Source organism: Neofelis nebulosa, chromosome 5 (genome assembly GCF_028018385.1).
Source record: "Neofelis nebulosa isolate mNeoNeb1 chromosome 5, mNeoNeb1.pri, whole genome shotgun sequence".
NCBI lineage: Eukaryota > Metazoa > Chordata > Mammalia > Carnivora > Felidae > Neofelis > Neofelis nebulosa.
In genome coordinates, this window is record NC_080786.1 from 150,450,181 (window position 1) to 150,476,709 (window position 26,529).

At 38.9% G+C, this 26,529-nt stretch overlaps 1 protein-coding gene across 1 annotated transcript in view; it reads left to right on the plus strand.

The window, feature by feature from the left end:
- The window catches only part of MORC3 (MORC family CW-type zinc finger 3), a 42,366-nt gene extending 17,450 nt beyond the window's left edge, over window positions 1-24,916 (plus strand). The window contains exons 7-17 of the mRNA XM_058731951.1: window positions 238-366; window positions 574-693; window positions 3,293-3,390; window positions 7,845-7,949; window positions 10,203-10,325; window positions 10,432-10,506; window positions 11,534-11,579; window positions 12,548-12,714; window positions 16,020-16,908; window positions 18,115-18,272; window positions 21,642-24,916. Coding sequence (XP_058587934.1) covers window positions 238-366; window positions 574-693; window positions 3,293-3,390; window positions 7,845-7,949; window positions 10,203-10,325; window positions 10,432-10,506; window positions 11,534-11,579; window positions 12,548-12,714; window positions 16,020-16,908; window positions 18,115-18,272; window positions 21,642-21,795 — 2,064 coding nt within the window. The 3' untranslated portion in view covers window positions 21,796-24,916. The remainder of the gene's footprint in view (window positions 1-237; window positions 367-573; window positions 694-3,292; window positions 3,391-7,844; window positions 7,950-10,202; window positions 10,326-10,431; window positions 10,507-11,533; window positions 11,580-12,547; window positions 12,715-16,019; window positions 16,909-18,114; window positions 18,273-21,641) is intronic.
- The last annotated feature ends 1,613 nt before the right edge of the window (window positions 24,917-26,529 follow it).

The window sequence follows — 26,529 nt, forward strand, 5'->3', positions numbered from 1 at the left end:
CAATAGATTGTTTTCTGCACACCATTTCTCTGGCTTTAGTATATTGAGTTTCATTTTTAAAGAAGAGCAATCAAATGTTAACCAATAACAGCTTTATAGTCTGTATTGTTGAAGAGTTCATGAGTCCTTTATCAGAGCGAGGTCATAGCTTTCTTTCTAAATACATATATCAATAAAGTTGAACACATTTGTGGGTAATTATTTGGAAAAGACAGATATTATTGTGTGTCTTTTCAGGCTTACTGCAGTATATTGTATCTAAAGCCAAGAATGCAGATAATATTACGTGGACAGAAGGTGAAGACACAGCTGGTTTCAAAGAGTCTTGCCTACATTGAACGTGATGTTTATCGACCCAAGTTTTTAGTATCCTTTATCTTCCTTTTTATGACGCCATATAAAGACACATTAATAAAGTGTATTCCTCTTCCCCCTTTCTCCTTTTATTCTGGTATGGAGTCCTCTCCAACTTTGCCCTTTTTTATGCACTTTGGGATTCATTAAAAAATGACTTAGAAAGGATGATTTGAAGGAAGTGAGGTGGCATGTTCAGAATTTTCCTTAACATTTAAGACTAAAACAGTGAGAATTACATTTGGATTCAACTGCAGAAATAAAGACCATTATGGGATAATGATGTATCACAGAAATAGACTCATCAAAGCTTATGAAAAAGTTGGATGTCAGTTAAGGGTAAGCTGTAGATCTGAAAATATCTTTTATAAAGTTAAAATACCATGTTACTGGGTCAAATGTGAAATAACATGCTTTGTGTAATAACTTTTAAGTGTCAATGTGTTTAATGATGTTGGTATGGCACTTGAACTTAAAATACTTTTGCATTTCCCATTTGGTCCAAATAATCTTACGAGGGGGACAGAATATTTTATCTCTGTTTTACAGTTGAGGAAATTGGGGCCAATAAGTTAGGTAACTTGCCCAGACCTAAAATGAGTATGGATCTTAGGCCCGGATGCAGATCTTTTGACTGCATCTGGATATGGATCCGTGATTATTTCTGGGATGAAATTGGTTTTATTTAGTCCTGACTCAATAGCCAGAAAAACAGGATCATATAGGTGAGTACTTCTCTGGAGTTAATTCCTAAATATATTAGGCCTTCCTCCTAAACCACTTCCGTTGTTGTAGAATTCAATTTAGGTTGATGAACATTACCCACACTATGCTTGTTTGTTCATCCTTAAACATGTTTTCACAGAAAGGTTTTTTGGGGGTATATGTGTTAAGAATTGAGTGATGAGTTCTGAAAATCAAGTTTGTTAAAGGTTTTATGTCTAGGCATATTTTGTTTTCCAGTTCTATGGTTTTCATTTTCCGTTCATCTTATTTCATTCTAAATTCTTTGTGGAATGATGTGAGCTCTACACAGTATAATAGTGTGGGTTTATCTTCAATATTATGTAGTAAGGGTTGTAACTCTGTTACATGTTTTACATCGACACAAGTCCCGAATATAGCATTTTTGCAAAAGTAAATAAACTTTGTTGGGCTCTTCTTGGTAACCACTAATTTCAGTCAAAAAATAAATGTAGAGGGGCGCCTGGGTGGCTCAGTCAGTTAAGCATCCAACTCTTGGTTTTGGCTCAGGTCATGATCTCATGGTTCATGGGATTGAGCCCCTTGTTGGGCTCTGTGTTGGAGCCTGCTTGGAATTTTCTCTCTCTCCCCCCCTCCCTCTCTCTGCCCCTCCCCCAGCTCATGCTCTCTCATTCTCAAAGAAATAAAACATTAAAAAATAAATAAATACAGAAATAAGGCAACCATGATATGCAGTATCAATCACATTTAAAAAACTAATTTTCATTTATAATCCAACTAGTAATTTTCAACAGAAGTATTCTATAATTAAAGTCACTAAATTTCACTGGTAATTGGAAATTCATTTTTGGTAATAAGCCTTATTTCTCAGGTGCTTTGGTTTTCAAAATAAACCGTGTATCTGTGACAGAATATTAATTATTTTTTTCTTTTATCATTGATGAAATGACCAAAGTAAGGTACACAGCCCATTTTTCCAACCCAATTATGTTTGCATTGTGTATAATTTCTGGTTAAGCTTGACCTGGTAAAAAAATAGGCTTTTACAGCCAACTTTTATTTTTCTCTACCAGGTGATGGATTTGCCTATAGTATTTGCATTCTTTGAACTCAATAAACAGTTTTTAAAAAGGTGTCAGATATTTGATAGGATTTGCCATGCTAGATGATCAGAATAAAAAGATGATAAGGTACAGAGCATGCTCTCAGAGCTCTTTCTGGTGAGGGGACTGTAGTACAAGTCGGAAGCATCACAAGAAGCTTTCTGGAGAGCATGGTGATGGAGTCTTAGTTGATCTTATTGTGTTGAAAGTCTGGCAAGGGTTTCCCAGGCAGAGAAAAATATCTGCCCAGGAAGGGAAAGAGGCTTCTGAGAACATGACCTCATTAAGGGAGTAGTTTGCTCTGCCTGGGGGCAGATGTTAGGTCGCGAGAGTAATGGGAGAGAGGCAAGAAGATGAGGCTCGAAAGGAGGCAAACAGGACCCACACATTGAAGGCTATTGTGGTTTACTGATCGAATGAGACAAACCACTGATGGTTTTGGTAGAGTGGGATTATGGTTAGTTTTGCATGGTTTCTTCTATAGTTGCTCTGTTTATGAACATTTTCGCTACGTAAGTTATATATTCTTCCACTTTTTCCTTTTGTCGACTCTGCTACCATTGTGAGTAAAATACACTTGCTGATCACACATAGGTAATCAGAATATGTGACTCATATACTCTGAGTTCAATATTTTAGCTAGTAGCATTTTTAAAATAACTTGACTTCAACTGACCTAGGTTTTTATTCCATCACCATTAACAACCAGATGTGTAACTTTGGATAAATGATTTTAATTTTTATCTAGCAAACTTTTGGCATATTATTGCTAGAGTCTTGGCTAGTCTTTGTGGATATAGAAAGGAGTTAGTTGTGGTTTCTGCTATGTAAGAGATACATCCCAGTAGAGGTGGTCTGTTTCTCTTGGGTAAAATTGGGGGTAATACTTGTCTAAATGGATATTTGACAACAGTGACAGTGTTTTGGAGGAAGGCTCTAATATATTTGGGAATTAACTTCTAGAAAAGTAAAATTATCTACGAGATACTACTTTTCAATTGAAATTTTCCACGAATCATGACATAAAATGTAGAAAAATGTTTCGTACAAATTGTAAATCCTTGTGGAAGGGTAATCATGTTGAGTATCATGTCTTATGCTTACAACACTGATTTTATTTTCTTTTTCAGGCAAACAACATGGGTGTTGGAGTGGTGGGAATTATAGAGTGTAATTTCCTAAAGCCAACTCATAATAAACAAGATTTTGACTATACTAATGAGTACAGGTATGTTACCTATTTAAGTTACCGGTTTTTTACAGTTTTAGAAATACTGTCATAACTTTTCCTTAGCTGAAATTTTTTTTTTTTCTGTCTTGTGGATGTTTTTATAGCATAGACCTTTAAGAAAATTGGTAGGTGAGAGGCATGGATAGAAAACACATTTAACCATCTTCTCCCATCCTAGGAATTGTATTCTACTCCATCACAAGTAGGAATACATTCTCTCCTATCTTTATTGATAAAGTATTTCTGAGCTTTGTGGAAAATATAGAGGGTGTGCTTGCTTTCTTGGTGTCAGCATTTATTATGTAATGTCCTGACACTTTGTGCTTATTAGTTGGGAACTTTAAGGTAATTTTGTCCTATGAGCCTTAGACAGAAATACTCTTATCTTTTAAGAGTGGTTAGAAGCCATAGGATGAGTATGACCATCAATGTGACTTATAACTTTAGGAGCACAGCTTTCCTATTGAGCATATATAACGAATAGAATGTAAACATAGGAACATTTGTGATAAAGATAATGCAACAGGCCCTTTATTCAAATAAATACAACAGAAATAAAACAAAACAGAAAGTGGAAGGAAGAAAATAATAAAGGTGAGAGCAAAATCAGTGAATTAGGAAACACACATATAGAAAATCAATACACATTCAGAGTTCACTCCTGAGGCAGATCCTACTCCTGTTTTTTTTAATGAGGATAATTTAATCTAAGGATTATTAACTAAGATAGTAGAGGGTGATTACCAGAAGGGGTAAAAGAGGACAACAGGTATCCAGAACTAGCAGATATGAAAGACGATTACCTCGTGGTTAGAAAAGAATAGACAATAAAGGAACTAGGACAGGACCCCCCCCCCCCCCCCACCCCAAAACAGAGATTCAGACAAACACAGGAACAAGCTACCTGCCATGGTAAGAAACTTGATAGAAGGCCTGGCCAGCACTGGTCTGTAGATGTGGTCCACTGTTGCCAGAGGGTGTGGGTGTGCTGGAGCTGTTCTGTAGAGGAGACCTGTCTTTGCCCAAGGATGTGGGCACACTGGAACTGGTCTTTGTTGCTGGAGGTCGTGGGCTGCTGGGGGCAGAGCATAGCTAGAGAACACAGCTTAGAGCCCCTCTGGGGGGCCACTGGACTCTAGTCAAACAATAACACCGCATACCAGAACATGAAGGACATGTGTCCTGCTATCATCACCTAGCAAGTTCATTGCCCTGTTAATCCAGTTTAACATTTTTCAGGCTGCTGAAGGATAAATATTTATACCATCAAGTTTTAGAATCAGAAGTCTGAGCAAAGAAGACTGGATTTGAAGCTGAGAGACAAGTTCATAACAGAAAAAATCAAAAAGCTCAAAGTTTGTTCTTTGATAAGAGTAGTAAAATCTATAAGCATCTGGCAATAAAAGGGAAAAAAAGAGAAAATAGCAATCATTACTATCAGAAATGAAAAGGAGGACATGACTACAGATCTGTGGACACAAAAACATCAGAAGAACAATATGAACAATTACTCGCCATCTTAGATGAATCGGGTACATTCCTTTGAAATTGAATCAATTTTTAGAAAACTTACAACATACTATGAGGACACATAACTTTGTTAGTCAACTCATGAATATATTACAAGAAGGGAAATTTATGTTGATTCCTCTCATTATCAAGATATAAAAATCTTAATTAAAATAATAGCAAATACCATCCAGTGATATATATAAAAAGAAAAATTAATACATTAAAACCAGTTGGAGTATATTCCAAGATGACATGGGTAGTTTTAATATTCCAAAATCAGGGGCGCCTGGGTGGCGCAGTCGGTTAAGCGTCCGACTTCAGCCAGGTCACGATCTCGCGGTCCGTGAGTTCGAGCCCCGCGTCAGGCTCTGGGCTGATGGCTCGGAGCCTGGAGCCTGTTTCCGATTCTGTGTCTCCCTCTCTCTCTGCCCCTCCCCCGTTCATGCTCTGTCTCTCTCTGTCCCAAAAATAAAAAAAAAAAAGTTGAAAAAAAAATAAATTAAAAAAATAAATTAAAAAAAAAATATTCCAAAATCAATGCAGTTCATCACATTGATGTGAGAAAAGAAAACTCTCAGAGGTTATTTTCATAGCTAAGAAAAAGTACTTGATAAATCACAACACAGATTTGTAATTTAGAAAAAAAAAGGGACACTTACAAAACGATTAATGGAAGGGCATAGTAGCAATTAGGAGCATGTACACAGAACACCAAGTGTCATTCCTACTGGTGAATTATTGATAGCTTTACCCTTAAGGGTGAAGATGAGACAAGGATATCTGCTATCCACCATTCTTGAATAATAAGGGAAGAAAAAGAAGTGCAAGTTACAAGGGTGGGAAAGGAAGAAATAAAACTTTCCTGTACAAGACAGTATTAAGTATATAGAAAGTCCAAAATAATCCACAGATTTAGAATAAATAAAGTAACAAGTTAAGTACTATGTAGTCTAGGGTTGCTGGATAAGAAGTATTCAGAAATGAGTGTATTTGTTTACCAATGACTAAAAACCAGAACATGAAATTTTTAAAAAGTCCTACTAAGTATCAAAAAAATCAAGTACTTGATTTTGAGATAAATAAAATATGCAATATACACGTTGAAAACTATGAAATATTGTGGAGTAAAATTAAAGCCCTCAATGAGTAGATATACCAAGTTTAAGGGTTGGAAGGCTGAATATTATAAAATGTCAGTTTTTCTCCAAAATAATTAAATATAATTCCAGTTTTTAAAAAAAATCCCTGCCATTGTGTGTTGCTGTTGATATTAATAGGCTTATTCTAAACTTTATGTGGAAAGTCAGAAGAGCCAAGATACTTAAAGACAATCCATTAAAGAACGACAAAGCAAGAAAACTTAATACTATTAAATACCAACACTTAACAAAGCTGCCATTCACCAAGTGTGGTATTAATGAAAGGATAAACAGTCTAGTGAAATGGAGAAGCCCAAAATAACCCCCCGCTTTTTATACATTCGATGACCTGATTTATGACAAAGATTACATCATAGTGTAGTGGGAAAATGATCATCTTTCCAACAATGCTGGGTCAATTGGCAGTTTGTATGGATAATATAGCTCCTGCCTCAGATGTAGCAATAAATTGATACCAGATGGACTTTAGACCTAAATGAGAAAGACAAAAACAGAAAATGGAAACAAGAAAATTTTCAGAACCAGTAGTAAGCGGGTTTTTAAAACAAGATGCAAAAAGTATTGATCATAATGGGCAGAAATGGAAAAGTTATTTAAAATGAGTAAGAGCATGTAGGGCAGTTGGCACTCTCGTCATTGCTAGTGGGTATGAGAATTGATCAGTTTTGAAAACTGTTAGATTATCAAGTAGAGCCAAACATCAGTGCACACCCCTATGACCCCACAGCTCCACTCCTCGGTGTATTCTCAGCAGAAATGGGTGCAGTCTTCTGGACTAAGGAATAGAGGTGATGAGAAAAAGGGACGAAGAGGGATTGAAAACATGAGATGCAGGGAGGGGATATATCTGGGAGAGAAGATTCATTTTCCTTTGAATGCTTATGTGTTATGTGATCATGGAGGAAAATTTAGTGAGAGATAGTGGTTGGGTATAGAAATGTCTGATTCAGCCTGCCAGTGTAGAATATGAAACTTCAAATATCGAGTTTGAAAGCTTTATTTTAAATTTAGAATGTTACACTAACTGTACCTTGTGTGTGAGTAGGTGCTGAACTCAGGTGATTGCTTAAGGATGGCCTTAGCGTTCTTTATCTCAGTAGATCCCATTGATTTGCTTTTTATTAACGTCTTACTGGGGAAGAACGGACAGTCTTAATTGTGGGACAGAAACTATTTTGAAGTATACTTGCTGGTAACGATTGCCTACATTTATTCTGACTTGAAGCTTGTATTGGTTGGGGTTGGAATTCAGAGCCTGCGATTCTCCCACTAAGTGGCCTGCAGCAGATTTTCCCAACGGAGGACACAAAATATTACTGTTTGTGTCTTCAAAGATGGTCCTGGCTCTGGCTCTGCTCTAGGAACTTTTTTTTTTTTTTTTTTTTTTAATGTTTGTTTATTTTTGAGAGAGAGAGTGTGAGCGGGAGAGGGGCCGAGAGAGGGAGACACAGAATTTAAAGCAGGCTCCGGACTCTGAGCTGTCAGCACAGAGCCGGATGTGGGGCTCAAAATCACGAACCGCGGGATCATGACCTGAGCCGAAGTCGGACGCTTAACCGACTGAGCCACCCAGGTGCCCCTCTAGGAACTTCTTAATGTCCTTAAAGAAAATTGCCACAAGAGCCTTCTTTATTCACTGTACCTTTGGGAATCATCATCCCTTCTCCCCCATAATGTCCACACAATCATTACTAGGTTGTTTGTGCTTTCTCTGTGTTTGACATAGATGTAATCTTTTTTTTTTTTTCTTAAATTGATTTTATGATTTTCTTTCTTAAGGCTGACAATAGCAGCACTAGGAGAAAAGCTGAATGATTACTGGAATGAAATGAAAGTCAAGAAAAATTCAGAATATCCTCTAAATTTGCCAGTTGAAGATATTCAGTACGTACATGAAAAAATGTCAACCATTCTAATATCAAGATGTGATATGGGGAGGGTATAGTGATTGTACAGTGTTCACAAACTTTTGACTAACCCATAGTCAGATGTAAGTTCTACAGCTCCAGTCAGCACACCATGAAATGAACCAATGAATATATACATTTATACATCATGCACGCAAAAGATGCATGAAATAGTGTTTACCCAAATGTTACATGCTGATACTTATTTTAAAAATGCAAGTCTTGCCCCATTATATTGATTTCATGATCCACTAATGGGTTGTACTCATTGTTTGAAAAACCTTTGTCTTGTGTAATAGGATCATGAGTCTAAAGCAGACCTGAATTTCGATTGTAATTCTGCTTAAATAATGATGCAACATTGAACATATTACTTGGCCTCTTACAGGTTTACTTTTTCACTTGTAAAATGGGAACATTTTAGTAACACTCACCTCCTAGAGTTGTAAGACTTAAAAATATGCCAAACAAGCTGGTAGCACACAGTACCAGCTCTATTTATGACTAATAGCTGTGTACTGATGGAAAGATGACCAAGATGTGTAATGAAGAACAAAAAGATGCAATTCAGTGTATTAATTTCCCATTTTATTTTTTTTAGTTTTTTAAGCATAGAAAATTGTGCCAGGGTTTAAAAAAACGAACAATGGTAGGTTCCTAAAATAAGAGACTTGTATTTACTTTATAAACTTCTAGATTATTTGAAGTTTATCTAACTATAAATGCATTTTTAAAAAACTAGATTTAAAAAGTGTTGGTTGGAGGGGCACCTGGCTGACTCAGTCAGAAGGGTATGCAACTCTTGGTCTCGGGGTTGTGAGTTCAAGCCCCAGGTGGGGTATAGAGATTACTTAAGTAAAGAATACTTAAAATAAAAATAAAAAGTTATTGGCATTAAGGTGAAGTCTTCATTTTTTTTTATTTAAAAAATACTATTTTTTAGATGTTTATTTATTTGAGAGAGAGTACAAGTGGGAGAGGAGCAGAGGAGACAGAGGATCCCAAGCAGGCTCCCTGCTGATAGCACAGAGTCTGAGTTGGGGCTTGAACCCATAAATCATGAGATCATGTCCCGAGCCAAAATCAAGAGTCAGATGTTTAACCAGACTGAGCCACCCAGGTGCCCCAGTCTTCATAGATTAAATGAATTGTTAATAAATAATTGTTAAATGAATACCTACATTATTCATAGGATCATTGTAATTTTCAAATGATAAAACTATGAAGCACTTTATAAAGTAAAAGAATATGCACGTAGATATTCAGAGATATGCTATAGTAGAGGCTAAAAATACAGTTATAACAGTAATACAGTTATTAAAAATTGCTTAAGTTATAGTAATAGCTTGTCTGTTTTCTGTACTTGAGTGTTTTATTGTGCTAATTAATATACTAGATTGGACATTGCAATTGCTAACTTAATACAAATTTCAAAACAAGGTGTTTGCAATATTTTGAGTTTTTATTATCAGAGAACAAATTGAATAGTATGCTCTTAAGTAGGACATTTAAGTCTCTCTTTTTTTTTTAATGTTCGTTTATTTTTAAGAGAGAGAGAGAGAGAGCGTATATGTATGTGTGTGCGCGTGCACCTTGTGTGCTGGCTAGCGGAGGAGGGGCAAAGAGAGAGGGGGAGACAAAGGATCCAAAGCGATCCAAAGCAGGCTGTACGCTGACAGCAGAGAGCCTGGTGCAGGGCTCAAACTCACGAGCCGTGAAGTCATGACCTGCGCCAAAGTTGAGCGCTCAACTGACTGAGCCATGCAGGTGCCCCAGTCTGTTGAAATTGACCTGTTAGCTTTAATCTTTTGAAGGTAACCAAAATTGTTGGCTTAAAAATTTTAATTTGCTGTATGACAATAATTGTGTCATGGACATTTCGGGGACAAAGTAAATAATCGAGGCATTTTGCTGTGGAAATGATGTAGAAGACCTAATGAAGTATACTTAGCATCCATATTTTCATGCTAATACTATGTTTTTTGTTTTTTGTTTTTTTTTCAACGTTTTTTATTTATTTTTGGGACAGAGAGAGACAGAGCATGAACGGGGGAGGGGCAGAGAGAGAGGGAGACACAGAATCGGAAACAGGCTCCAGGCTCCGAGCCATCAGCCCAGAGCCTGACGCGGGGCTCGAACTCACGGACCGCGAGATCGTGACCTGGTTGAAGTCGGACGCTTAACCGACTGCGCCACCCAGGCGCCCCACTAATGCTATGTTTTGTTACAGGAAACGTCCTGATCAGACATGGGTTCAATGTGATTCCTGTCTAAAGTGGCGAAAATTACCAGATGGAATAGATCAACTTCCAGAAAAATGGTATTGCTCCAATAACCCTGACCCACAGTTCAGGTACCATACAGTTGGTAGTACCCTTTTTGGAAAGGCAGAAAGTACTGTTCAAGATGTATGAAGAGGCGCTGGTGACGTGTTATTCCCATGTGATTTTTCTGACTAGAAATTGTGATGTTCCAGAAGAACCCGAAGATGAAGATGTGGTGCATCCTACTTATGAAAAAACCTACAAAAAGAAGTGAGTGTTGAACTAACGTACGGTAGGGAAATAATGCGCAGGTTAGCGGCAGCGATGGGTCTGCAGCATTCGTTGATGTTTCTCCAAGATCATGCTCGTACAACCCGAAGAAGACTATGACCCCCAAAAAGACTTTGTTGTGGACGCATAATATCGGGTGCTTTTTTGGTTTGTTTTTTTAACAGTATAGTGTGGATATCCACTCTTTTTTACCTGCTGTTTATTGCTGTCCTGTCTACAAGATAGTTTGCATACAGAATAGTTTGTCTTTTAGGGGCCACACACAGATGAATCATAGAGTACTGCCCAGTATGAGCTTAAGCCTTAATAGGGAAGGTGAGGCATGTACGTATTACTGACGAGAAGTTGACGAGTATCATAAAAGGCACGATCCAGTCCTGTTGGGAAGCCCATAAGGAGAGACGACCTCTCGCTGGGGATGGGAAGGGAAACCCAGATGAGGAAAATTCAAGGAGGACATCTATATAATATGCCTTGGAGGACGGGTAGGATGAGAATGTATAGGAAACAGTGATTTGTTCGGCTTTAACTAGAGTAAATATGTGAATGGACACGATGGAAAATAGAGGTGGGAGGGAGAAGCTGGGTAATGAACGATAGCCCTGGTGAACTTCCGGCGAGTGTACCACACGCAGGGGCTGAGTTCATGCAGAACTTTCAGGTTTTGATATAGAGTGCACTGTTTTTGAGGGTAAATCCAGCAGCAGAATTGGGAGCAAAGAAACCGGTTAGAAGCCAGTTGTGGTGTTCCCACTCAAAGGTCAGAATAATGCTGGTCAGGATGGAGAACTTGAGGCAGACATCAGGGCATTACTGAGATAAGAGGTGGAAAGTATTTCCTGCCTAAGGCTTACCACTGATGATAATGAAATTGAAGCAAAGTTCAGTGTACCTATTTGAGTGACTCAGTGAAATGGCAAGTATGTCAGTGGGAAGCAATTGAAAAATAATAAATAAATTTACGTACATTTTCATCTTTTTTTTTTTTTTTTTTTCTTTTTTTAAGAGACAAGGACAAATTCCGGATCCGACAACCAGAAATGATCCCTCGGGTAATGAATTAAGCCTTCCATTTTATAGCTGTGTCTTATGTTGGGTAGTGGTTAGTTTAGCAAACATTGAGTTTGAAAGCTTGCTATTAAAGCTGTCACACAACAAATTGAAGTGGTTGTGTTCATTCATTCATTTCACAGAACTCCTTTTATTACACCCCTCCTTCCTAACCCAACAACTTGATTCAAACTGTTCAGTTTTGTTATTTCGTGGGGCATCTTCTGAGGAAAGGCAAGTGGTTAAGAATCTTACTGTTCCATAGGCAGTCAGGGAAACTTCCCAGGAAGCCCTGGGGAGCCATGTTCTAGTACCAACCTGGAGCGCTACAGTGTTTCTTTCTCTTTGTTGACCACTCTTCCTGGCCCTTCCATCTCTTTCTCCGTGCTTAATGGTGGTTAAGGAGCATTTTCTGAGTATGTGGGTAGGGCGCTGTGCTTCTTGTGTAAGAGGCTTTGGTCTGCTGCAGAATTGTATGTTTGCGTTTGATTGCATTGAAATATTTTCTTATGTAAAGGATGAGGGTTTGGAGGTGACAACAGAACTGGGTGAAAAGAATAGTGGGCTTACTTATTCTAAAGGCAGTATCTTTGACTTTATCTTCAGTTTATTTCTCTTAGAAAACTGAATTTCTACTTGTGTCTTGACAAGTCCTATATTAGTACAAGGTCAGCCAATCTTGCTGTAAAAGACCAGATAGTAAGTATTTTAGGCTTTGTGGGCCACATGCAGTCTCTGTTATGTATTCTTTGTTTTGTTCACACCTTTAAAAATGCAAAACCGTTCTTTGGCTGGATTTGGCTTATTGGCCTGTTTGTTGTTCCCTGCTGTGGTGGCATAAAGAATTTACATGGTTAGGATGGTTCTTAGTGTTTCCTGGGATAAGGGGAGAAGGGAAAATAATATCTCATGTTTTGGGCTTGGCATGTTAAGAAAGCCCTTTTAAGATCACACTTTTTCCTTCCAACAGATTAATGCTGAACTCTTGTTTCGGACACCCACCGTGTCAAGTCAGAGCTTTTCTCCCGTGAAGGAAAGTGTTCCAAGAGGACATCTTTCAGAAGTGGCAAATACATACGCAACAAGACTTCTAAACAACCATCGAGGTTCACCCCAGTCGGAACCCGAGAGCAACAAGTCAGTGGCTAAAATGCGCTTTTCCATTTGGGGAATGAATACTAAACAGAGCCTTCACTTGACATTGTGTGGCAATAATGCCCTTCTGAGAAGCTGTAGTTCCGTGCATGTAAGAAGTCTTAGGGATAAGTTAATTTGCTTTTCTGTCTAAACAAAACCCGCACCCCACTTAGGCCACCTGTTTAAAATAATTTTTAAAATATCAGTTGTATTCGTTGTGGATTTGATTGAATTTTCACCCCTTTCAAATTCTATATAGTATGAAAGTTCCTGCTTTTAGAATTACCAGTATTTAAGAAAAACATGCAGTAGTTAATAGTATATGACACTATAATGTCAGGTGTGACCTGTAAGTTCTTAGCTCGTGGCAAGCTGTGTATGTTGGATGAGTGGATGGAGAGGGAAAGAGAAAGAAATGTATGAGTGATATGTAAATTGAACAGTTAGGTCTCTTGACTGGTCAGGAAAGGCTTTGTAATGAGATACAGTACTTGGTTCCTGAAATTCTAAAAGCAGTTCTCTGTGCAGGTGGCCCATTCAGAGGGAATAGAATGAACACAGGTGAAGAAGAAAACAGGATACCAACAAACTAGGGCATCAGACTGACTGTATTATACTTGGTCTTTTGTTGGAAAACCAACCTTGAAAGGAGGTTCTCTGAGATAGTGGGATGGGATTTTCTGAGAGGTTTTATTGCCTTCATTAAATCCTCAGGGATGTTTGACCTCCAAAAAGATTAGAAAGTATTGCTTTTATGCGTATATACATCAGGAGGGCATGTTCTAAAATAGTTTGCTGTTTGTAGCCTGCATTTTAGAGGCGTATTTGGGGGCTGGGTTGCTACTTGACTAAGAACTTGTGTGAATTTTTTTTTGTAACTAGTCTCCTTAAAATTTTTGGCTTTTCTTCTTAAAGATGGTTCCAAACAAAGTAAGAAAAAACAAAATCTGTAAAGCTTACAGACAAAAGATAATGGAATTTATTCTTTAAAGTGATTTATTCCATCCAAGTAGAAGAAGAGAATAGAAATTTTTCATTAATTTTTAAAGCCTGAAGAATTTGAAATTTGAGTTTGAGAAAAACAGAAGCTTTAAGAATAAAGCCAAAGACTGTGGAAAGGTGGTACCGAAACTGAATCTTAAGAAAGATAAATAGCGATTAGCCTGGTAAGAAAAATAGGACAGCTCCCAGTTAAATGATTAACTCCATGGAAGCCCAGGCATGCTCTAAACTCGGAAGCATCGAGTACTTGTTAAGGTAGAAAATGGGTGAGTACAGAGTACTTGTTAAGGTAGAAAATGGGTGAGTACAGGAGGCTTATTTGAGAGTTTAAGGAAGAGTCGTTCTCTAGACCTCTTCACAACCTGCCAAGTCTGTTGACGTGACTTCTCTGTCAGAAGGCAAGACATTTTCTTTCTGGGCCAGTTTCACTGCTGACGGTGTGGGGGAACCACTCTTCTGAAACAGGAGGGGTAAGGGAACGTTTGAATACTAAATGGTAAGAAATCCCCCTTCCTTCTTCCCCTCTTCAGGCTCCCAAGAGAAAAGCCCTAGACGGTGCTGAGAGTTGGAGCACGCTTGGAATCACAGGGCCAGCCCTCACTGCTTCCATTCAGCCTCACTCTGAAACACAGAGATAGGCAGGGATTACCACATGTACCAACTGAAACAAAGGGAGTAGCAGAAACCTTTGGAATTTACTGGGAGGTGGGTAGGTGTTGAACAGACACATACTTAGAAAGATAAGCAGGTGGAGGGTAGAAAAAGGAAAAGACAAGATACAGGAGGGCCAATGTCTCAATAAAGGAATTTCAGATTGGGAAATCGGAGAAAACAAAGGGGAGAAAGTAGCAGGAGACTTAACTTCCACCAAATACTCAGCAAAAATGTCTGGGGAAAGATCCATTCTGGGGCATCTGAGTGGTTCTGTCGGTTAAGCATCCGACTTTGGCTCAGGTCATGATCTCACAATTGGTGAGTTCGAGCCCCACGTTGGGCTCTGTCCTGACAGTGTGGCGCCTAGAGCTTGCTTCGAGTTGTGTCTCCCTCTCTCTCTACCTCTCTCCTGCCCATACTGTCTCTCTCTCTCGCTCTCTTTCAAAAATGAATAAACGTAAAAGAAAAAAAAAAAGAGAAAGATCTATTCTAAGAAACATCATGAAATTTTAGAACACGAGGGAAAATAATTTTTTTCAGGAGGGGAAAACACAAGTTACCTGCTAAAAGATCAGGAATTAGAATGGCAGGAACACTGAATGGTACATGATCCTGGAATGATGCTTTATAAAAACCAAGCAGGCCATAAAATTGAGAAGTGAATAAAGATACTTTTCAGGATGTAAAGTTTTATATTTTTTATGTCCCGTGTACCCTTTCTCAAGATTTTATTGGAGATTGTGCCCCCTTGCTATGAGAGACTAAAGCCAAGCAGAAGAAGAACCTTTCTTGAGATGGAGAAATAGGAGGCTAACACATAGGACCCAAACGGCAAACCAGGACAGATACCACTCTAAGGGGGGAAAAAGACAATCAGTTGGAGGTAAATTCAAAGAAAACCAAGCTGACGAGCAAAATGAGGTGATTTTTACTGCAGGGAAAATGGAAGGATAGGGTATGCTGGTTTAGTTGGTGTGGCTCCCCTCTGATCACTGAACACTGGTCAAAATTACAGTGAGCGAACGGGAATGGTGCAGAGCCGAGAGCTTGCTCGGATACAAAGAATAGACCTGGCTGGGTTGCGGAGCTCCGTTTTGGGCGTGGATACGTTGAAATGCCCAGAGACATCAAATGAAGGGATGTTTGGCAGTATGTAGAGCTGGTACTTCAAAGCAGCCTCAGTAGTCTAATTGTTTCCTCCACTGTATAAGGAGAAAATCCTCTTTACTTCATCAAATCATCGAGGAGTACTGTGTCATTTTTTTATTTTTTATTTTATTTTATTTTATTTATTTATTTTATTTTTTAAATTTTTTTTTTTAACGTTTATTTATTTTTGAGACAGAGACAAAGCATGAACGGGGGAGGGTCAGAGAGAGAGGGAGACACAGAATCTGAGATAGGCTCCAGGCTCTGAGCAGTCAGCACAGAGCCCGACGTGGGGCTCGAAGTCACATACCGCGAGATCGTGACCTGAGCCGAAGTCGCACGCTTAACCGACTGAGCCACCCAGGCGCCCCTGTGTCGTTTTTTTAAACGAGCACGGACATTTCTTAGAATTTTAAGATCGTTAGATTGCTTCAAGGTCATCTGTTTTGTTCATTTCTATATTGTATAGTCTTATATTTTCTATATACAATGTTTTCCAGCCTGAAACGGAGACTTTCTACTCGTGCGTCAATTCTGAACTCCAAGACTCGGAGATTGAGTAATCAAGCATTTGAAAATTCAGCTTATAAAGATGATGACGATGAAGATGTCATCATCTTGGAAGAAAACAGTACTCCCAAACCTGCAGTAGATCATGATATTGAAGTGAAATCAGAACAGAGTCACATGGAGCACAGTGGCCTGCAGGTGGAGCCTGTGGCCGAGAAGGAGCCTTGTGGCCAGACTAGCTCATCAGGTGCCTCGTCATCCCGGTGTGATCAGGGAACTACTGCGGCCACCCAGACTGAAGTCCCGGGTGTAGTTGTTAAAAAGGAGGAAACCCTTGAAGATGACATAGATGCCAGAAATGACACGGCTGCGCTGCCCTCCCGTGTGGAAGCTGAAGGCAAAACACAGGACACCCAGGAAGCCTTTGATAAATCTGCGGCTGATGCTGGTTGCCAGTTAAATGAACTGAGAAATGAGCTGCTTCTAGTGACCCAAGAAAAAGAAAATTATAAGAGACAGTGTAATGCGTTCACTGACCAAATCAAAGGGTTACAACAGAGGATACTGGAACTGAACGACAGATACGTGAAGAAGGAGACGTGCCATCAGTCTACCGAAACTGATGCTGTGTTTTTACTTGAGAGTATTAATGGCAAATCTGAAAGTCCGGACCACGTGGTGTCTCAGTATCGGCAAGCTTTGGAAGAAATAGAAAGGCTGAAGAAACAGTGTAGTGCTCTGCAACACGTAAAGGCCGAGTGCAGTCAGTGTTCCAACAGTGAGAGCAAAAGTGAAGTGGACGAAATGGTTGTGCAGCTGGATGATGTGTTTAGACAGCTGGACAAGTGCACTGCGGAGAGGGACCAGTATAAAAGTGAGGTGAGTGTGTCAGCCAGCGTGATAAGAGTCATGGGAGTCCCCGGGCATCTAAAGCGTAAAGAGCTGCCAGTTGCTAGATGAGGATAGATTACGTAACAACCAGTTTATTGACTCTGCTACCCCACTGCTTCTCAGCTGGGGAGGCGGTCCTAGGGGGCATATGGACACGTGTGTTGAGGAGATGGGCATTACGGGAATTTTAACGTAGTGACAGGTATGGTAAATTTACTATAGGGTACTGGAAATTTCTAGATAATGAAGGATTGTCCTGCTCAGAGTACCGTTCTTCCCATTGAGGCACTCAGTTACTAAATATAGGGAACTTCACATCCATTATTAACAGGCCTTGCAAAAACCACACAAGGTGGATGATGTCCTCATTTTATAGAGACAGCCTGTATTAGTTACGATCGGGTCTGCCGGCAGGAGGCAGAGACGAACATCCAACTGGCGGTTCCGCAGGCCTGAGCAGCAGGCTCCTACGTTGTTGCTTCGCTTCTCCGCATGCAGTTATGGTCGGAGGTGGCCCTGCGGGTCCAGTCCTCGTATATCTACATTCCAAGCAGCAGGACAGAGGAGGGGTGTGGTCCCTGAAAGTCGCTTACGTTCCACCTGTCGGAACTTAGCCGCCTGGCTAATGGGCGCCTTGGAACTGTAGTCTTTATCAGGGGTTCCTTTACTGAAGGAGAAGGAGAAAAATGGTAGGTGTCAGGCGTCAAGTAGTGGCCTCTGTGTGCTCTCCATTCCAATTTGGGTCGCTCCTTCTGAAAACAAGTATTTTACGTATCCTGTTAACGTGGCGTTTGAAAGAAGGCTTTTTCTGCTAAGATTTCGGAAACAGCAGTGTGCTGCTCTCCTGCCCCCTCTTGCTGGAAATAATGCGGACGTAACAGCTCATCTGAACATTCATCTTGATGTATTGGCTTGGAGCCAGATGACAAAATATATAAAAATCAATATAAGCTTTCTATTGTAGCTTCCAGCTGGTGAGTGTGTCCAAGAAATGAGAGCCACTTTGGTATTGTTTCCAGTGTGACGAAATGTCGAGGTGACACCAAACAGAGGAAGCTTTTTTTTTTTCCTGTGGGTTTTTTGCCCTCTTTTGATGGTAATGTTCATCACTCAGGTTTTCTACATGTCTTAGCTTAAATTTGCACTTTGGCATTAGTTCTAAATTTTACACTCAATAAATTTTTTTTTTGTCAGGTTGAATTATTGGAAATGGAAAAATCACAAATGCGTTCACAATGTGAAGAACTGAAAACTGAAATTGAACAATTAAAATCCACAAATCACCCGTTAGGAGCAGATGTTTCAACTTCAAGTAACATTGAGGAGTCTGTAAATTATACTGACGGGGAAAGGTAATAGTACCCCAGGCATTCCTCCGGGGCGGCCCGCGTGGTTAGCGTGATATTTATTTGCAAGCACACATCAGACAGATACTGTTCGATCAAAAGAAGTACACATCCTCATCCTTCCCTTCTGGGAAAGAACAGTGGAAGTTCAGCTTAAGAGACACAGGAATTTGGAAGGAGTAAATAAAGCGCGGGTGGTTGGTTAGAATGGTTTGGAATGCTGTTTGGGGAAAAGTGGAAATTGAGTTAGCTATCACGGAAGAGGGTGGATTTGGCCATGACGAAAAGACAAGGGACTATTTCGTGTAACTTACTTTTTCACCTGGATTTCTTTTACTTTTGTTCTTGGCCCCATTTCTTTATGGTTTGCTGTCCTCATTTTACTCTGTGACCTCCCAATCTTAACTTTTAGGTAATCACAAAGTTACTAAAAATTGCCATAGTTCGGGTGGTTAGTAGGTAGACGTCTTCTGTGAAAATAAGAAAATAGTAAATGAACGGTTACCCTATGGGCTTGGGGTTTTGTTTCAGTGCTGAGAGTAGGGGAGGCAGACGTTCAGGTCGGCGAGGGTGATGGTGCTGCTGATGTGTTGATGTCTTACCATCTGAAAGTAGCCATTAAGGGCCCAAACTGGGCAACTCTTCCTGCTGATACAGGATGACTGCAGACTGAAAAGGCACTGTTGAGAAATGATCTCCCGCCATCGTCTCTTGACATCAGTTATATTATTATCTTGTTTTTTAACTTAAGTTTTTGAAGGATTTCAGTAAATCTGTTCATACACATGGAGCAGAGCAGTACAGAAAAGCCTGGAGGGCTAAGGCTCAGAAGCGATGTTTCTGGGAACCTCAGGCATCTGTGGTGCTTGTAGAAATGCAGATCCTTGGACTGCAGTGTACTTTATTTAATTGGAAACTTTTTTTCTTAATGTTTATTTATTTTCCAGACAGAGAGAGAGAGAGAGAGAATCCCAATTAGGCTTCGTGCTGTTAGCACAGAGTCTGATGCGGGACTTGGAACTCATGAACCATGAGATCATGACCTGAACCGAAATCAGAGTCGGACGCTTACTGAGCCATCCAGGCGCCCCTAAACTTTTGGAAACTTTTTTAGAAATTTTTAAACAATCTCTAAGATGGTTCTCTTGCACACTGATCTTTGAGTAACTGATGATCTTTGATCTTTCATTTTTTACTTTTTTTTTTAACTGATCTTTTAAACCTGTGCTTTCCAAAATAGTATAGGTATATACCACTTGAAATTTAGCTAGTCTGAATTGAGATGTGCTTTAAGTATAAAATAAAAAATAAAATTTTGGGGTGCCTGGGTGGCTCAGTCGGTTGAGCGACTGACTTCGGCTCAGGTCATGATCTCACGGTTTGTGAGTTTGAGCCCCGTGTCGGACTCTGTGCTGACAGCTCAGAGTCTGGAGCCTGCTTCTGATTCTGTGTCTCCCTCTCTCTCTGCCCCTCCCCCACTCATCCTCTGTCTCTCTCTGTCTCAGAAATAAATAAACATAAATAAATAAAATAAAATTTTGAAGCTTTAGTATGAAAAAGGAAAAGGATGTAAAATATCTCATTAATAACATATTTTGAGGGGTGCCTGGGCGGCTCAGTTGGCTGTGTGTCCAACTTCAGCTCGGTGTGATCTCACAGTTCATGAGTTCGAGCTCCGTGTTGGGCTCGCTGCTGTCATTGTGGAGCCTGCTTCAGATCTTCTGTCCCTCCTCTCTCTCTGCCCCACTTCCCCACCCCCTGCTCACGCTCACTGTCCCCAAAATAAAATAAACATCAAAAAAAAAAATAATGTACTTTGATTATGTGATGAAATAATATTTTAGTTACATTGGGTTACATGTATAACTACAGTTAAGTTTACAGTTGCATTTTACTTTTTACTTTGGCTATTTGAACATTTTAAATTGCGTATGGAGTTCAGAATCTTTCTCTTGGACAGTGCTGTTCTGTACACTAAAAATAAGAATCTGTGGCATGTCCGGTGGACAGGAGGAATCAGCCAGGGACAATCAAAAGAGTTAAAGAAAAGGACATGTAAGAGGTCACTGGGTCCTACTAGTCTTTTGCCAACTTTTCATGTAGATAAAAGGTTGTGGTTATGATAAAGAGGATATTCTTGGTAAGGATATAGAATGGTTAATAACTTCTGAAAAGCAAAGCGGAAACGCATTTGAACCATGGGCCTCTGATCGAAGATGAGTGGGGAAGCTTGGACAAAAAGTGGCTGGCGTGGGAATGATGTAAAGTTTTGTCTAAGGACCAACAGAACCTTACCCTGTAAGCTCACAAAACATGCTTAAAATCACATTTCTGTGCATTGTCAACCCAAGGATGAGTATCTTGACTCTTCAGAGATTTCCACCTTAGATCAGTATCTAAAGTAAATGTGGGCTGCCTTCATTTGGGAGGGGGGGGGACAGAATAAGAGCAACTGTAACATTCAGGGCCCTTGGTTTCACTCAGTCTTTGAAGCAAAGGCTGCTGAATAATTGTAGGTATTTAAAGTCTAGGATGTTGATATTCAGATATGTGTATTTCATTTGGAAGGAATGATAATGATCATCTAATCCAGAGATTCCCAGTATTTTTAGCAAAACACCATTCCCTATAAATGCATAGTAAAATGGGCAGCCTGTGAACTTTAGCGTATGAAAGGTCCAGGGAGGTCCTGCATCTAAAAAAACTTGTTTACCATTAGTTAGCCCAAAGTTTTGTGAGCTTATGACCCCTTGAACCATTTCCTTTTCCTCTTACACAAGGACGGTATCTCATAGAAATGTTTTAGAGAACAAATCCGTTTTTATTTTCCTCACAAGCTGAAATTCAGAGATGCATTCTTTTTTTTAAGTTTATTTATTTATTTTTGAGAGCGAGAGAGAGAGAGGGCACGAGCTGGGGAAGGGCAGGGAGAATCAATCCCAAGCAGAGAGCCCCTTGACGAGGGGCTGGATCTCACCAGCCCTGAGATCATGACCTGAGCTGAAATCAAGAGTCAGTTGCTTAACTGACTGAGCCACCCAGGTGCCCCCAAAGAGATGCATTCTTATTCTTAGACCAGCGTTCTCAGTAGTATACCCCTACTGTTTTCCAGGTGATAATATTTTATATTATAAATAACATCTTGCAATTAAATGTATTTCACCAGTCCATGTTTTCTTCAGTTGCAAATTAAAATCGTATTAGTTGGAACCAGAGCCACTAGTTTTTTGAAACACTCTACTTACCAAGAGATGAATACTATGTATTAAATTACTAAGTTAAGCGACTTCATGTATCACTTAAATTTTAGGCTCCATGTGAATATTAAACTGTGGTAGGACGTTCATCTAACAGATGTAATATTTCTATTTGCAGCCTCAAACTTCGATCTCTTCGAGTTAACGTAGGACAGCTGTTGGCCATGATTGTACCTGATCTCGATCTTCAGCAAGTGAATTACGATGTTGATGTGGTTGATGAAATTTTAGGGCAAGTTGTCGAACAAATGAGTGAAATCAGTAGCACCTAAGGTATATCTTATGTGAGATAATAAAAATATTTGCTTAATCTTTTTGGTTGTACAGCTTTCAAAATGTAAACAATTTTGTTTTATAGATATGATAGGTAACAGACTGAAGAACCATAATCTTTACTGTATTCTATGCATTCAAGTGTGGTCACAAATACTGTGGACACATTATCACACCTTTTGAAATGCCTGTGAATCATTGGTACTGAGCAGCTGAATAGCTAACTCAAGATTTGGTTTTGAAATGTAAATATTTGTAATTAAGTCTGCACATATTTTTTTATTCCCCTAGAGGACTTCAGTGTTTTTCGCCAAGAGCTCTTCAGGTTGCCCCTAGCCTTTGTGCAATCTTTTCTGGTTCCCAAAGTATTTTTCTCTGAAGCGAGGGCTGTGCCATACTACAGATGGAAATGTTACCTTTGGTTTTCTTACAGAGAAGTTTAAACAGGATTTTTAAAAAATGGAATTATACTCCTGATAAGAGAAGTTGTAAGTGAATTGACCCGTAATGTTTCTTTTCTATAAATTCTTATCTCCTGAAATATTTTATTCATGGAAATAAGGTAAGCAGAAACTCTCCATCCATTTTGCCAGGATTTTCCTTGTGTCAGGACTGCCAATCATGGTTAAATGCAGTGTTTTTATAGAACAAAGAAATGATCTTTAGTATAAAAAAGTATCAAAAATATTAAATGTCCCACCCCATTTACTTTGAAGCCCATTTTTGGCTGCCTAGTCAGCATGGAGTGGGCACAGTAATTGTTGAATATTTCTTTTTGTGAAATTTCCTGTACAGCCTTATGTAGGATTACTACAGGTTAATGAGAGTTGAGGAAGACAATCTTTCTCAAACAGAACAGCATACCTTTCATTATATTACAGACCTAGGTGTTTTATATGTCTTGGAGGTAAGCAGAAAACTGCCCTAGGATTATAGTATTACATGCCATAAAAATTAATGCTTTATTGGTCCCATGTTTGTGCAATTTTAAAGAGATGGCTTTCTATTAAGTATAACTATGTATATATTAATTAAGAATCGTATTTTCCACAACGGAAATGTGCATTATTTTTTTTCAAAGTTTTATCATTGCTATTTATTTTTACTTTTGTTTCTGAACATTCAATACATGTTTCTTTTGTATGTATGCTTAATTACATGTCTTTCATATACAATATTAAATTTTTACTGTACATTAACTTCTAAAAAAAGCAAATAAATGAAAGTTGTTTTTATTTGCTTGATAAAGTAATTGAAAGTGTATTTTTGGTATGAAGCTGGTTTTCTGTCCTAATTGTATCTGCCCAAATTTTAAAATATCTTGTAATAAAGTAAATATATATATATATATACATATGATAGCTAACTCTTCAGATACTACTTTTAAAGAATTCTATATTCAAATTATATTTTGGAAACTAAAACTGCTCATTGAAGACCCTCAAGTTGAGCTCATTTTACTATATTAATTACAAGTTCTGTTTAGGAGACTAAGACTGTTTCCATTAAGACTCTAAAGACTGAGCTCATCTTGAGAGAATGCGTGAGTGCGTGCGTGTGTATGTGTATTTTACACTCGAGAAGAGACTTTTTCCTCTGTAAATCATTTAGGCTAAAGAAATCTTGCTTAAGTGATAGCAATGTAGAGCATGTCTAAGTTTGTGAATATTTATGTAGCAGTTCTTTCTGGAATTTGCTATTTTCCCCTTCTTTGGGTCAGCTATATTCTTGCGAAAATATATATTTTATATGGCTGTTATCTTGCTTAATGGGAAAGTTAGGCATAGGATTAGTAAATTTGCTTGCTAAATTGGTTCTTTGGAAGTACTTACATATATTTCACCCTTTAAGCAAATATTGCCAGGATACAATTCTTTGAAAATGTAGTTAACAAAATTTAACAGAACAACAACATGGGTTTTCATGTATATATCATATTTAGGTAGAGGTATCTGTCTTCTGTTGTTAAGTTAAATTTGCAAAAGGCTAATGTGGGAGGACAGTGGTGTTTAAACTAGTTACTACTGTAAAACAAAAACAGTATGAGGAAGTAAACCAGCACAGTCCACAATCCCTATAAACAGGACCCGCTTTAATTAGCCAAGTGTTCACACAGCAGGACTGGTGTGTGGCATATCAATGTATTTTTTATTTGGGCCTCAAATTCCTAATGTGGGCGGTACTGCTGGTGACTCTGCCCATGGTCTCAAGACACTTAATCTTGTAATCAGCAGCTCGTTAGGTCATTATTTGTCACTGAAGAATAATTAAATACATCTGGTGGTTCTCACCCTACCCCCCCCCCCCCCCCCTCCGGCTGCATATTAGAATCACCTGGGGAGTTTTTAGAAATCCCAGTGCAAGGATGCACCCCATACTAATTCAGAGTCTGGGTTTGGGCCCAGATATCAGGTTTGTTTTTGTGTTTTTTGTTTTTTTAAGGCCTCTCTGTGTGCCGTCAGAACTGAGAACCATTGATCTATACCTCCCTGTGGCGAGTGTTTACAGGTGTTGAACTCAGTTCGTTCCTGCAACAGACTCAGGATTGGCAGGGCTACTTTCTCACTGGGGCGAGCCAGGAGGGAGAAAAAGAAGCAGAGATGGCGCCCCAGTTAGAAATGCAAATGGAACAGAATGGGATCAAGTGGAAAGGCTTCTACCCACTGCTTCCCCAAAGTTAACCACGGTTGCTTTCGGTAGGTCCTTCCAGAAAATATTAGCTGCATACATATACACATTCATATATATGCATTCAGTTTATATTAAATTTTTATATCTTTATATTTGATTATATATTTGTATCTCAAGTTTACACAAAGATGGTACACCAGATAATTGGTATCTTAACATTTCCATGTTACTTTTTGGAACGGGTTTGGTAACATCCTGTGATCTGCATATGCTCCTAATGCTCATTTATTTCTCATGTTTTGACATTACAGAATATACTGTGGAAGTTAATACACACCACACACACTTTTATAAGTATACCCAGAGTGTGAATTCTTTGCAGTGAATATTGATAGGTCAAAGAGTGTATGCTATGTAACTTTTAATAAATGTTACCATCCAAAAAGGAATTTAAACTCCTATGAAAAATAAATGTATAAGTGTGTTTTTTTCCCTCTCTTTCCTCATCAAACTTAAATCTGGTCTGTGAAAAAACGACAGCTTGCATTGTCTCAGGTTGAACATGCTCTCGTATGTTTTACTGACCATTGTAATTTCTTTTCCTGCGTACTATGGCATATTGTTTGACCATTCTTTTCTGTTGGGCTCTTTGTTTTACCGCTTTTAAAACTTTTTTTTTCAGTGTTGGTTTATTTTTGAGAGAGAGACCGCACACGTGCATGGAGGTGGGGGGCAGAGAGAGAGGGTTAAAGAAGTAGTTTTTACAAAAGCTAAAAGCCTGGATAATGTGGCCACAGACACCACCCAGACAGCTAACTTTTGGAAAATCCATAGTAGGCTAAATCTTATTTTGTACAGGGTCTCCTAAACCCTCACTGGGGGGAGTGACAGACACACTGGATGGCCACAGCTCAAAAAGAATGCCATTAATACCCACTTGGTGTAAAGAAAGACATCTATGTGTATGATGTTTAGAATTAAATTTCGTGATCACAAAGTTAATTTCCATATTCTGGCCTGTAGGGAGAAAGTCAAGACCAAAGGAGACAGAGTATTGGTAAATCAAGCCATTCAGATAAGGTGAAGGTATTAAATGAGCCCAGTCACAGAGGATGAATGAGCGGTTCTAAAACTGGAATGTGGATCAAAAATACTAACTCGTTAAGGTTTTTTTTGGTTTTTTGTTTTTTTTCCTGCAGAAAAATACACATACAATTTGTCATGTAATGATTTGTTAAGTGTATGAGTTGCATTAAGTACATTCACTGTACTCCCACCCCCGGTAACACCTATTTTCTACCTCTGAATTTGCTTATTCTAGGTATCTCATATCAGTGGAATCAAAAATTTGTCTTTTTGTGTCTGGCTTATTTCACTTTGCATAACCTTTTAAAGGTTCATCCTTGTTGCATATATCTTTTTTTTTTTTTTTTTTTTTTTTTTTTTTTAACGTTTACTTATTTTTGAGACAGAGAGAGACAGAGCATGAGCAGGGGAGGGTCAGAGAGAGGGAGACACAGAATCTGAAACAGGCTCCAGGCTCTGAGCTGTCAGCACAGAGCCCGACGCAGGGCTCGAAATCACGGACCGTGAGATCATGACCTGAGCCGAAGTTGGCCGCTTAACCGACTGAGCCACCCAGGTGCCCCGCATATATCAATTTCATTCCTTTTTAAGGCTGAATAGTCCATTGTATGTATGTACCACATTTTGATACCCATTTATCTGTCTATGGACATTTGTGGTGGTTTCTTTCACCTTCTTACTATGAAGAATAATGCTGCTCTGGACATTGTTTCCTAAGTATCTACTTGAGTCCTTGCTTTCGGTTCTTTGGGATAACATACCTAAGAGTGGAATTGACGAATTATGTGGTAATTATGCAGGTGTTTGAGGAATTGCCAAACTATTTTCACAAAGACACACCGTTTCACATAATAGCCAGCAGTGCAGAAGTGTTCCAATTTTTTCACATCCTCTACAACACTGTAGTTTTCTGAGTTTTTTGTTTTTTTAATTAGCCATCTAATGAGGGTGAGGGGTTATTGTGGTTTTGATTTTCATTTCTCTAATGGCTAGTGATGTTAAGCTTCTTTTCATGT